At 39.6% G+C, this 13,399-nt stretch overlaps 1 protein-coding gene across 1 annotated transcript; it reads left to right on the plus strand.

Annotated features, from left to right (window-relative positions):
- The first annotated feature begins 6,934 nt into the window (after positions 1-6,934).
- On the plus strand, positions 6,935-12,441 carry C2H9orf152 (chromosome 2 C9orf152 homolog). The gene is made up of 2 exons (XM_009085791.4): positions 6,935-7,163; positions 11,870-12,441. The coding sequence occupies exons 1-2, from the start codon at positions 6,935-6,937 to the stop codon at positions 12,439-12,441; spliced, it is 801 nt and encodes a 266-aa protein (XP_009084039.2).
- Positions 12,442-13,399: the final 958 nt, after the last annotated feature.

Consider the following 13,399-nt stretch of genomic DNA (forward strand, 5'->3'; position numbering starts at 1 on the left):
ACATAAGGAATAAAATGGGTATTTAGAATCCTGTCAAGGAAATGTGAAGAGGGATTACAAGCAACCCAAGTTCACCAAACCTTCAGAGGGACCTGAAGGACAACTGGTCCCTTCCTTTGACATACTTGAACCCTTTAGGTCTGAAAGCAAAGAAAAGATCAGATCAGAGGAAACATCTCAAGATCATTTTGAAAACTTCCATCATGGGATCCTTTACCCCATTAGCAAGGACACACAGAGAGCACCAGAAATAATCTTGCCCCATCAGAAAGTCCTGTACTCTACTCACAACACACTGTAGCTGGGGCATGCATTGAGGCTGTGCTTTCAAACAATAGAAATGTGTGTGCTCTTATCAAAAATCTCACTAAAAAGTAAACAACTGCTATTGATTCTACTAATACTGCCTGGAATCCAAATAATAGCAGCCACCTAGTTTCTATCCTTTTTGTGTTATTATATTTTCTAACAATAAAATAGTCACTTTCTTACACTTCAAGCCTGCACTTCGATAAAAATTTAAAAAGCACTACAGAAAGCTAGAGAAAGAGGATTAGCACAGTTACTTTGATTTTCCTTCTCAGTGCCAGTTAAAATCTACAGACATTTGTATTCTGTCTTTTTAGCCTCCATGAACAGTGCTGAACATGTCTATAATTCAGCACACGAATATCATGAATAATATACCTCCAGTCTCAGGTGTGCAGTAAAACCCAGTGTTACAGGAACTGCATTCAGACAGTTAACCATTATGAGCATTTTTAATTATCTTTAAATCAACAATTATTCCTAAAAGATCCTCCAAACAATTTTTAATACAAAACTAATTTACTACACACAAATTAATTAGTTTGAGATAAAATTAGTGGCATCTTTTTAAATGAGATTTTGCAACCAAGGTCAAGGGCAGTAAACATCTACTTCAGGTTCTAAAAGACACAGCTTTTGGACTATGAAGTATTCTCAAATTTTGTTTTGCCTCAAGGAAATGAAGAATTGGTTCCATTGTGATGGAAGAAAAGCCTTAAGGGAAACAGGGCACTTCAGACTTCAGTGAATAATCAAGTGAAAACCACTCAGATGAGGTTTTGATCAGGAATCTGTTCAATTAAAAAAGAACAAGTTTTGACACAAACCTAATCATGGCAATAAATTTTCAGAACCTGTAGTGCTGTTCAGAGATACATGTGCCAGGGCTAGAAAATGGCTTGGCTGCTTATACTCCTCAGCAACCTAGAGCAACCCAAATGGAGATCTCTAAGGTGTCAGTCTCGGGCAAACACAGCCATGCCACTCCAATAGTGCCACCTGCTGCATACTGGAAAAGTCTACAGGGCTCTGGAGCTCGAGGTAACTCGATTTAAAGATTGATTGACTGATTTTTAAAGAAATCACATGGTATGCATGCATGACAACAGGAATTTATTTTTATTTATTAATAATACCTAAAAGGAAGTTGTTCCACTATGCTGTAAGAACAGAACCTGCAGGAAATCTGTTTTCAAGTTTATCCCAGTGGCATAACAAGGATTGTCTACATCAGCTAACTACACATCAAAGCCACAATTAACCTGCAAATTATTCACAAAAACCACACACATGTATATATATATGTGTGTGTGTGTGTGTGTGTGTGTGTGTGTGTGTGTGTACAGACACAGAGACAAGCCTTGATGGAAAAGTATACCTGCACAAACACACAAACCCATACACACCTCCAGAGTCTGATTCAATCACATCTCAAATCCTGTGTGCAGATTTGGGCCTGTCAAAACAAGAAAGATATTGCTGGAATGTGTCCAGAGAAGAGCAACTGAGCTGGGAATGGGCCTGAAGCACAAGTCTGATGAGGAGCAGCTGATGGAGCTGTGGGGGCTCAGTCTGGAGAAAAAGAGGCTCAGGGGGGACCTTCTCACTCTCCACAGCTCCTGTGAGGATGTCATAGTGAGGTGTGGGTCTCTTCTCCTGGGTAACAAGTGGCAGGATGAGAAGAAATGGCCTCACATTGCACCAGGAGAGGTTCAGACTGGATTTTAGGAAAATTTTTTTATAGAAAGTCTTATAAAGCACTTGGGGAATGGCACCTGAGAACATGATTTTATGGTGAACATGGTGGTGCTGGACTGACTTGCTGATCTTAAAGGTTTCTTCCAGCCTTAACAATTCTATGCAGACTCTGCTCACACGTTTTCCCTAAGCAAACTAAATGCAATGTATATAGGACTGGCTGAGCTAATCCTGTTTGCAGTTCCTCCTTTCTGCTGTACCCCTGGGCCCATTCCCTTTGTCTCACTGGCCATCTGGCTCCTTTACCTGCTTTGTGGTTCTGTTGCTTACCCACGGAACTGCCTGGGAGGGGACTGACTTGTATAAAGGACTCATGAGACTAAGTGTGATGATTTTTCTGTGATCCTGAGGGAATGGCACAGCACAAATAATTAATAATAATTTCCTATCAGATACAAACTCATTACATGTTAAATGTTCTTCTAATGAGAAGTAAAGCTCACATCTCTGAAGACAAACCCTGTGTTTCAGGTTTAAGGATGCTATCACAGTAATTCCTCCTGCCACACACAGGCAGGCTGCACAAGTCACTTTCACAGGAGGTCAGAGAGTCAAACAGCGTGACTGGAATTTTAAAAAGGTTGGGTAACTTTTATGACCATTAATAAGGTTTGTATTGAATGCCAGTTCAAACTGAAATGAGATTAATTAAATCTTCTGTCCCAATGTATAAGCCAACTGCCTGAAGGTCCAGAGGCAGACTCCATGTGACAACAACTCAGAACACTGGACAAACAAGGCAACTGAGGCACTGCTTGCTAGAGAGCACCAGGTGTTTGTCACTGCTGAAGGCAGAGTATCAAAGTAGATCTAAAAAAGCCATGATATATCAGAACAACTCTAACATGACTTGTGCTTTTTCTGAGGTAGAGAAAAGCCAACTTCAAGAATACCCAGAGTGTCTGACAGAGTATTGTCCTCTCCCTGGCTAAGGCAGGAAAGGACTGCAGCTGAGGTAGGTAACCCAGGTGTAAGACACAAGCCTATTGGGAAGGCAGGAGTAATTATTAACAAGTCAGCTACAGCAGATTTACACATGTGAGCCTGCTGAGCCTTCCCAGAACTCTGTACTGCATATCTAGAGTCTTGCCACCTGCAGGCACAGAACCTCCAAAGGGATTCCCAAGATCTGCAGGATTTCAGCCTGATTCAGTCAATCATTTATGGGCAATCCAAGGAACATGAAGGAACAAGTGAACTGCTCAGGCAGCTGGGAAGCTCAAGCATGTTGAACAGTCTCAGCAAAGAGAACAGCTGCAACATTTCAAGCCTCTGCCAAAAGTCTCCTCTGGAATCAGCCACTGCAGCACTTTGGGCACATCAGCAGATTTCTGCTACAAAAGGCATGCCAGCCTGCAACAAACTGAACTTTTACACTTTCCTGAATAGGAAAGGGCCCAGAATTTCTGAAGCTGCAAGGAGGCTTGGGTTGTATATCTTAAGATATTCAGTAATACCTAAAACTAAGTCAAAAATATGTCTACTTTGAAATAGCATGTAAGTAGGATGTCTACTTTTGAAATAGCAAAGTAGACAACCTACTTACATGGGTCAACCTGCTGATGGTTTACTTCTTTTACTAGCTACAGAAGATTGTGACTACATAATCTTTAATAGCTTTATAACTTTTAAAACCAATGAAAACAACCTCTGCTTAATTCTCTTGCTGTTTAATGGGTCTTAGTAAATTGCATCTTTTTCTTATATATAAATTTTATAATAGCAAATTGTTGCTTCCCAGCCAGCCCCAGTATTTTGTTAGGAAACAAAACTTGGAACTTATTATCAGTTCCCTGATACCATGTAACAACACATCTTCCTGTTCTTCCCATGTGTGCACAAAGGGAATGTAACCATTTCAATGACACAGATGTAACTGCTGTAGCACAACTGACTTTCATAGAGAGGATTAACATCCTACCTGGCGAAGAGAAGGTTGTGTGGAGACCTCATTGCAACCTTCCAGTATCTGAAGGAAGCCTACAGGGAAGCTGGAGAGGGACCCTTTATCAGGATTTGTAGCGACAGGACAAGGAGTAATGGGTACAGACTGATAGGGGGAAGTTTAGGCTAGATATCAGGAAGAAATTCTTTACTGTGAGGGTGGTGAGATATTGGAACAGGTTGCCCAGGGAGGCTGTGGATTTCCCAAGCCTGGCAGTGTTAAAGGTCACATTGGACAGATCCTTGAGTAACCTGATCTAGTGGGAAGTGTCCCATGGCACAGGAGTTGGGACAAGATGGTTCCCAAGGTCCCTTTCAACCCTTAACATTCCATGACTCTATAAAATTCTCTTGTGCCACAATAGCACCACAAACCTGTGCAAGTTTTCATAAGTGAGTGGTTATTACCAGTCTAACAGCTGTGGCTTATGTCCTTCTAGACATAAACTCTTCTCAGACAGAAAAATACAACATCCCCTCACAAGGTATCTTGAACAGAGACCAATGGATAAATAAAAGCCCATTGTCAAAGTGACAGGAGTATTATACATTTCTAAGAGAAACTACCATTTTCTTTCACTCAAGGCAACTTCAAACCATTAGTCTTCCCTACAATTCCACTGACTTTAACTCAGTGGGTTAGAGCATGGTGCTAATAACACCAAGGTTGTTTGCCTGATCCCCATATGGACCATTCACTTCAGACTTGATGGTCTCTGTGGGTCCCTCACAACTCAGGACGCGCTGTGATTCTGTGACTTCTGTTGTGCTTTATCAGGTGATAATGATATGATACGATATAAAGATTTATGCAGGGTGACCCCAATGTCTGGGAATGATTGGCATCTGACTCCATTGATTCAAAAGGCTGAACAATTGCTTTATTAAAACTATACTATATTGCATTAATACTATATTATAACTATACTAAAGAGATACTAAAGAATACTAAAAAGATAATAAAGAAAAACCTGTGACTGTCTCCAGACAGTCAGGACACAACTTGAACCAAATAGGCCAATTAATATAAACAATCATCACCAGAATCCAATTAAAAACTCACTCTCAGTAAACAATCTCCATAACACATTCCACATGTGTGAAAACAACAGGAGCAGAGAACAGACATAAGAATTGTTTTCTCTTCTTCTCTCTCCACTTCTCCAGGAAAAGTCCTGGGAGAGAGAATTATCAGAGAAGGGGAATGCCACAGTGCTTGATGGAGGATACCACATCTGGAGATGTCTGCACAGACCTACCTGAGCCTACACTTCCAGAGGAGAGCCATAGTTCTAAGTCTATTGCAGGACTTGAAGCTCACAAAACTGGAAAAACCCACTGCTGTTTCCTCCAGCCATACATCACATTGTCCATTGTGACAAGTGCCCACCTGGCTCCCATGTACCCACGGCCCATGTTCCATGGGAGCCTCCTGCTGCTGCTGCTGCTGTGCCCACAGCCCCCCACGGCCACTTTGGCCTCAAGGCCAGCAGCTCTAGCCTTTCTCCCGGGAAAGAGCTCGGGGAGAAGCCGGTTGGGCCTCCCGGCACCTCCCGGAGGCTGTGCTGACCCCATGGGGGGCAGGTGGGTGCCCAGGGCTGCTGCAGGGTGATCCCAGCTCAGGGGAATGCACAGGACACTGCTCTGGAGGCTCCGCTCTCCCAGCCACGAGGGATGTGTCAGAGCTGTGCCCAGTGCCTTTCCTCCTTGTCTTTATTATTTCTCAGCCAACCATTCTGACAATTCTCTGCATCTTCCATAGACAGTTTGGCTTTCAAGCCTTATTTCTCTACCTGGTTTATGTCACAAAAAGGTAAATTGTCGTAGAGGATAACATTTTAGTTACAAAACTTCAGTCTTGCCTTCAAAGTGGCTCTTAGGAAATACCCAACTGTTTACTCAAATTAGTTTTTAGATAGTCCTTTTAAACTCTTACCAAAAATGTGTCACTGCATGAGAATGAGCAGATGCACAATTGTAAAACTACAGTTTAACTGCATAATTTTTCACACACTACTGTCTTGGGCCCTTGACGGACCTATTTCAGGGATGAATGCTTGCAGTACATAGCCCAGGCAAACTGTTATACTCTAGACCTGATGTGATTAAAAGCCACATGTTTTACAAATATTTGCCTCATTGTGAGATAATAAGGTTAACATTAAGTTTTAAAATTTAGCTTACCATGCATTTTAAAAGTTTGCTCTGCTCTCATTAACAAAATTATTATTTTTGTAGTTTATTTTATTTTAGAGAACAGCAGAAGTCCTGAGTGAGTCAGGACAAGGCGTTCCTGTCTCCAGCCTCCCAATTCCAAGTGTTGTTGGCCCATATTTTTCTGACTCTGCACCCAGGCCTGAATACTTTTAACATACTATTTGAAAGGCAACAATAAGCAGAAAAGTATGAAAGCTTGATAAATCCTCCCCTCCCACCCCACTGCCCCAAGAAGCGTCAGCAAGAATGTAACTGAAAGTTAAGGAAGGGAGAGTGGGGGGGAAAGACACAAAATACACAGGAAAAACCAAAAATATTTCCCAGGTGAAATTCCTGGCTTGCAGATGCCTCCACAACAGCATGCATTTAAGAATTAGCCTTGCTACATAAACCATTATTACCCAGCCTTTTCTGTGTTAGGCTGTGTTCAATGAGGGTTTGTACTTCACTGTTTTTTTTGGCAAAGGTTCATATGCTCACAACCTTAAGTAAACATTGAATCCAGCTATGCAGTCCTGATCCTGAACTCTTGTCTGCAGGAGCTCCGGGCACTCGGCATGAAAGGAACCTGAGTGACATCCACAGCTCCAGTGCAGACCTGACAGGCAGCTCCAGACATAAGGCACTGTGCTTGGAAGAAAGTCACTCCTTCATTTAGGAAGATTTCAGATGCTTCACACTTGATTTGCTTTTTATTGCCAGCACAATGAAGGAAATGTCCTGCTTCTGCTTGGCTTTTTCTTCCTTGTTGGAACAGATGGTGAAGGCTTACAAATACGTGACTGGTATTTTTTCAGTGACTCATAACTCAGAGCCACAGGTTTCAGATGGTGATAAGAAGCTCACCAGGATGGATGTAAGCATACTTGAGGAGCAGTATGACCATATAAAACAGAAGCAAAAACTGCAACCACACATTATTGTATATAAAACAGGTACGCTTCTATTTGTAGAAAAAATAATGCATATGTAATGTAAAGATTATTTCTTGAAATCTTTAATAACAGCTAGTTTGTTCTTTTTGTGTTCAGCTTCAAGAGATGTAGATGTAAATTCCTTTTCTGTCATTTTGGGGTTTTATTTGTTTTTCTGAAAGGTGGTTTTATATTTATATCAGGAGACTTCATATCAGTGAAATATTATTATGTTTTTGAAACAGATGAACACATTTGAGGTAAGGTTTTACAGGTTATATATCAGTAAAATAAAGTTCTAAACATAAATAGTAACCTTTACACTAACCATGTTCTTCATGTCTATGATAAGTGTACTTGTGCAATGTATTCTGTAATATTTCTGCTCTCTTGAATACTTCCTTCAGAACCAGCAATTCTGGGTCATCTTTCTCTTTTTCCCTTCTCTATCTGTGTAAAGAAAGACTACAGGAAGCAATGGCAAACATCAAGTAACAACCACAAGTTGGGGTTTTGTTAAAATATAACTTTAATTAAGTCATAGTGGGTAACTAAGATACAAGCTTTGAACAAAAGGTCCTGTTTTGAAAGTATTTTCAGTGCATATTGCTTGGAAGGTGCATAAATAGAAAAAAAAGTAAGGATATGAATCACTAATCTACCTGACATGTCAAACAGATTTTATATAAGAACTTGCAATTATTTTAAAGTTTTTAGTTAGACTACTGTTGCCAATACTACACTGATACATTAGCTTTCCAAGTTAAAGTGATATTGAGAATACTAAGACAACTAATGAAGTTGTCTTCTGAATTTAATTTTAATATAAACCCCATGCTTCATTCACCTCTCCTATCAGTATTTAGCTCAACAAGTGTAGGACTTAGGTTATTTCATTCTTTACATTTTCCTCTACATTTTTCAGCAGTTCTAGCATTTGGTTGTGTAAGACTTCATGATCAAACCAATCAGAAAAAAAACCATGTAATTATGAACTATACAACAGATTTGCTTTTTCAATATCCAAATTTGCTTCTTCTTCCATCCAAATGTTTTGAAATTCTCATGTTAAAAGAATTAAAATCTCTGTGAGGAAGAAAAAATATATATACAAGCTTATTTTATCAGGTATCAAAAAGCAGCTAACTTGAAGACAAAACAGCCCATCTAATCAGTTATAGCAAAAATATGTTAGTTAAAGGGAGCAGAAGTCTTTATTTAGATTAATTCAAATGAAGTTTCAGGTATAATGAATGCAATTAAAGCAGATTTTTTTGCAATGCCATTTGATTATTAAAATATGGAAGAAAGTAGAACTGCACAGTTTCTGGGGAGTTTAAAATGTAGTAGGGCTAAAAATCCCCATACAAATATTTTCATACACATGCACATACCCCAAAACATTCACAAAACCACATAACCTGCTGCACTTAACTTCTATCTTCAAGCAACCTGTATGGAAAGAATTCATGTCACTGTTAGAAGCAGTCAGAATTTAGACATTTTTTGTTATACTGAGTTCTCAAGGTCCTAAAAGTTTATCTTACACATTCCTGTGGAATTTGGGAAAACCTATTACATGGCTCAGCACTTTGCACCTGTTACATGCATCAGTTTTCAGGGAAATGTGGAGCAGAAATGAACATTGCCATATCAGGACTGCCCTACACCATCCTGAAATTCCAGGTAGTTCCAAAAGGCAGTCCATGTATGGATCAGTGATTTGTACTGATAGGAAATTGTTTCCCTACCTAGAGGGTAAAATTACGGCTGTGCTGGGAAAGGGGTGACAACAACAGCACCACTACAAACCCCACACATACACACAAACCTCAAAGGCCAGACACACAAACCCTCATGGAAGAAGATCACCTTCAGTCCCTTGTGGTCTTAAAAGTCCTGCCAAAGGTCTTTGTTCTTACCAGTAAAACCCTGCTTTGCTCCTGCCTGGCAGAGCTGCTGTCCTTCCATGGAACCACAGGGATTTTGAGCACTGTAGGTTTGTTGCACCACAGTTGGAATGATAATTCCAAGTTTTCTGGAGGACTTTTAGCTTTGTATGTCACTTCTTGTCTGCAGAATTCATGAAATCATGGACCTTTAAACAGCACTTAAGACCCTCTAACTTCTTTATTTTTTTGGACAGAGGGGTTAGTAACTAAGAAATCACCTGAAAACAACTTTGTTCTGTTTCTTCCCCAATACACACAGCCGCATTCATGCTTCTGCCCACTCCTGATTATTTGAGAATAAAGACCATGAAAAGATTTGAAAAGCACCAGTTAGGGGATAATACAGCAGCACATTCATTATTTATTGGCTAAGAAGCTGAAAAACAGTATTTACTTTAGGAATTAAGTGGGAGTATTCAGCACATGCAGTCACAACAGAACAAATACTGGGGCTCTGACTGCAGAAATCTCTTCCAAGATTAGATTAACTTTTGCTACTCCGGAACCTTAAAAGATGACAACATATGGCCAGATGGTAAACAACTGTGCAACAAGGGTATAATATACAATTTACATGGAGGAAAAAAGACAGAAAAGCAGAAAGAAAGATCTGTATAATTGCAGCTTTCTTGAGAAGTTTGGACAGTGCTGGAGGTGTGTTAATTCAACACCCAGTGGTTCAGGACTATCGCATTTCTATCCAAGGTCATTGCTCAATTTTGTGTGCTGCACCTGTAGCCAAGCAAGGAATTAAATCAACCTTGAACTCAACACCAGTGCACACTATTAAAATTGAACTAGATTTGTCACTCTGAACTTTCTGATCAGCTCAGGACAGATCATAATTATTCTGATGACCAGTTCATAAAGTTCTAGATGTTCTGATGTTGCCTATCAATGTCAGTCCAGCCAAGAGCACAGTTAACACCACAAAAACATGCAAAGGTGCTTCACTTCAGTCTCTCAGTTCCACTCTCTCCTGGTTTGTCTCTCACATACAGAGAACAAGCCTTGGTTTTCACAGCTTGGTGCTACACTGTGCTGTTCTGCAGAACACACAGGGCTCTGATTTGCACGAGGACCTTTTTTTAGCCAGCCAAGCTCAGCTTTATTTCTTGGATAAAAAACAGGCATTCAGCTTTATTTCCTGGATGAGGTCCAGTCATGACTTTGGTTCTCACTGTTGCATGGTAGAGATCTGTGTATTATGTCTCTGAGTGGTGTCACCTTAAGAAATTCTGTAAACACACCTCACTGTACAGAGGGATGCACAAACACACCTGTATCTCAAAGCCCTGCACGTGCCTCAGTCTCCTTTCTCCCAGTAACGTGGCATGAGAGTCAGTGTGGTCTGACACAGTTCTCCCTCCCAGCCATGCTGCAAAACAGCTCTTATCAGATCAACCCTTCATGGCCAAGGAGCAGAAAAAGTTCTGTGATATTATGCTGGGGTTGTTGTTTTGGCAGTGGGAGAGAAAGACAGCAGTGAAAGCCCTTGCTTAGCAAAATCCCTGTTGTACAGGTTCATTTACTGCCAGTAAATCAGCTGGGTCTGACATCTCCTAATACTTATTCGTAAAGATGACACAAAAGACAGCTGTAAAGCAGAGGTTGTGCTGTTGGGTCTTTGTGAAGGCAGTATCCTACTCAAATGAGCTTAATTTCAAATTCAGTGTTACAATCCTTTTAAAACAGTTGTTCAGAGACACTCAAAATATAATCAGCACTCTTCTATGTCTGCTTTTCTCCCTTTAATGTGTTTCACACATTAGAATTTATACTGCAACAGACACAGTCACTATAAATCAATCCTGTAAATAGGGCCAGCATTCTCTACGACCCCTACTTTGAACTATATTTATACCAACTGAAGTATATTTAAATAGTGTCAGTGAATTATCTTTAGTGTAATAGATCAGTTTCTGTTCATTTTCAAGACACAGAAAACCAGTCATGTCCAGCAACCTGATGACTGCTACATGTAATTAAAGTAGCATTATCATCTCTGTCCCTAATATCTTATATATTTTCACCATTAATTTTCATAGTGCTTTAGAAATTAAGCTATAGGGGTAGAAGAATAAAAAAAAAAAAGGAGACCAGAATCTCTCCAGCTGTTACAGCTACTCTATATCATTCACAGAGGAAGCAGATTCCTCTAAGTTATCATTCAGGCAACACTAGTTTGATAAGCTATTTACACAATTTATACCAACTGGAATAGTAAAATTGCACTAAAATATTAAAATACAAGCCTGTAATGTTAATGATCTTTCATTAAGAAAAATAAGACATTCACAACTTGTTTCATCTGGAAATAGTCACAATATTATTAAGCTGTGAATACAAACTTCAAAGAGTATCAAACACTACATTTTTTGTCTTTCAAATTACAGCACTTGCCAACACACAGAGCAAGTCCCTACTCACCTTAAGAAGTTTTGCTTACAAGCAATTAATTACTGAAAGTCAATTCTCAATCTGTGCTGCTAATGAGTCTTAGAATACCAGTTAGATCAATATTGTCTTGATAAATTTCCATTTTCATTTGACTAAAACTAGGATACCATTTATGCCCTCAGAACTGCAAAAGCAAGCATGAAGTAGTTCTACTCCTTAACCTGGAATCAAAAGAACTTGCACTGCTTTCAGCCACTGAAAGAAAGAGCACAGTTTAAACTCATGTTAAAGCTTTTCAGACGAGTTAATGCTGCTGAAATCATATCCTTGATTTTTGCCACCATAGTAACGTGCACAAATGCATTTCTCCTGCAGGTGGACATGAATCTGTTCTGCCAGAATCAATGATCAACCCTGTTCTAATTAATAAGAAAGTTAAAAGATCAAAGTCATGTAGAGGAGATGTTCCTGTCAGAAAGGTCCCACTGGAGACAACCAACGGTGGCGACTCAGAAGAGGATTTGCTATGGCGCGTCCACCTGGGAAGGCACCGCCTGGGGCAGGCCCTGGGACAAGGAGATTCCTGGGATCTCTCCAACTACAACAGCACACCATGGAGTTTTGACAACCAGAAACTGATTTCAAAGGGAAATGGAACACCACAGACCAAGGAACATGAAGGAACAAGCGAACTGTCTGAGCTCAGGCAGCTGGGAAGATCAAGCATGTTGAACAGTCTCAGCAAAGAGAACGGCCGCGACATTTCAAGCTCCTGCCAAAAGCCTCCTCTGGAATCAGCTACTGCAGCACTTTGGGCACATCAGCAGATTTCTGCTACAAAAGGCATGCCAGCCTGCAACAAACTGAACTTTTACCCTTTCCCAAATAGGAAAGGGCCCAGAATTTCTGAAGCTGCAAGGAGGCTTGGGTTGTACGTCTCACAATGAAGACATTCAGTAATACCTAAAACTTAGTCAAAAACTTGACTAAAACTTAAAATAGCAAAGTAGTCCTTCTAGTTACACAGATCAGCCTGCTGACGGTTCAATACTATTACTAGCCATGAAAGATTCTGACTATATAATCTTTAATACCTTTAAAATTTATATGATTTCATAATTTACTTTCAAGATAATTTCTGATGCATTTTTAAAATCAATTAATAAAACCTCTGCTCATTTCTATTGTTGTAATGAGACTTAGTAAATATAATTCCTCTCTGATACATAAATTTTACCATAATATATTTTTGCTACCCATCTATCCCCAGTGTTTCATTAGAAACACTGGGGATAGATGGGTAGCAAAAATATATTATGGTAAAATTTATGTATCTTCTGTATTTATGTACCTTCTTCAAGATCTTTAGAGGGAGGAAACTCTTTCTTGCAGGTGCTTTTCAATGACACAAACAGGATCTTTGCATCATCCAGTTCTGGCTGCAAGTGTTCAGACACACCTCTTTTTCAAATGTAGTCTTCACAAAAACTGGAGATGGGAAATGTCTCCTTATTTCATAATGGGCAGCATGGGACATCACAATAAATGGGTTTTTTTGCTCACAGTAGTTAAAGTATTTAAAGAAGGATTAGGAAGAGGAAAAAATAAGATAAAGCATAGATATACCTAACAGATATAACAGGGAAAAATACTAGATAACAATTAGTCCACATGAAACAAGAAATTACCTGGAAGGAAATACTTCAAAAACTTCATTGTCCTTTGAATGATTTAGTTATCTTAATTAAACATGGACCTTGAAAACCTTGGTTTTAAAGTCAGTGCAGGTTTATGCATGGACTAAGTAATTAACTCCTTTGTAAACTCTTTCATACAAACACTTTGTCCTTTCCTCAGGCTTCTCCAGGATATTACTGTGCTTTGTACTACCTGGAACTAATTTAG

Source organism: Serinus canaria, chromosome 2 (assembly GCF_022539315.1).
Source record: "Serinus canaria isolate serCan28SL12 chromosome 2, serCan2020, whole genome shotgun sequence".
NCBI classification, from domain to species: domain Eukaryota; kingdom Metazoa; phylum Chordata; class Aves; order Passeriformes; family Fringillidae; genus Serinus; species Serinus canaria.

Bases quoted from the DNA above. Each gene is read 5' to 3' on its own strand.
- C2H9orf152 (XM_009085791.4), top strand. From the start codon at position 6,935: ATGAAGGAAATGTCCTGCTTCTGCTTGGCTTTTTCTTCCTTGTTGGAA. The intron at 7,164-11,869 runs GTACGCTTCTAT...TTTCTCCTGCAG, and splicing joins CATTATTGTATATAAAACAG to GTGGACATGAATCTGTTCTG.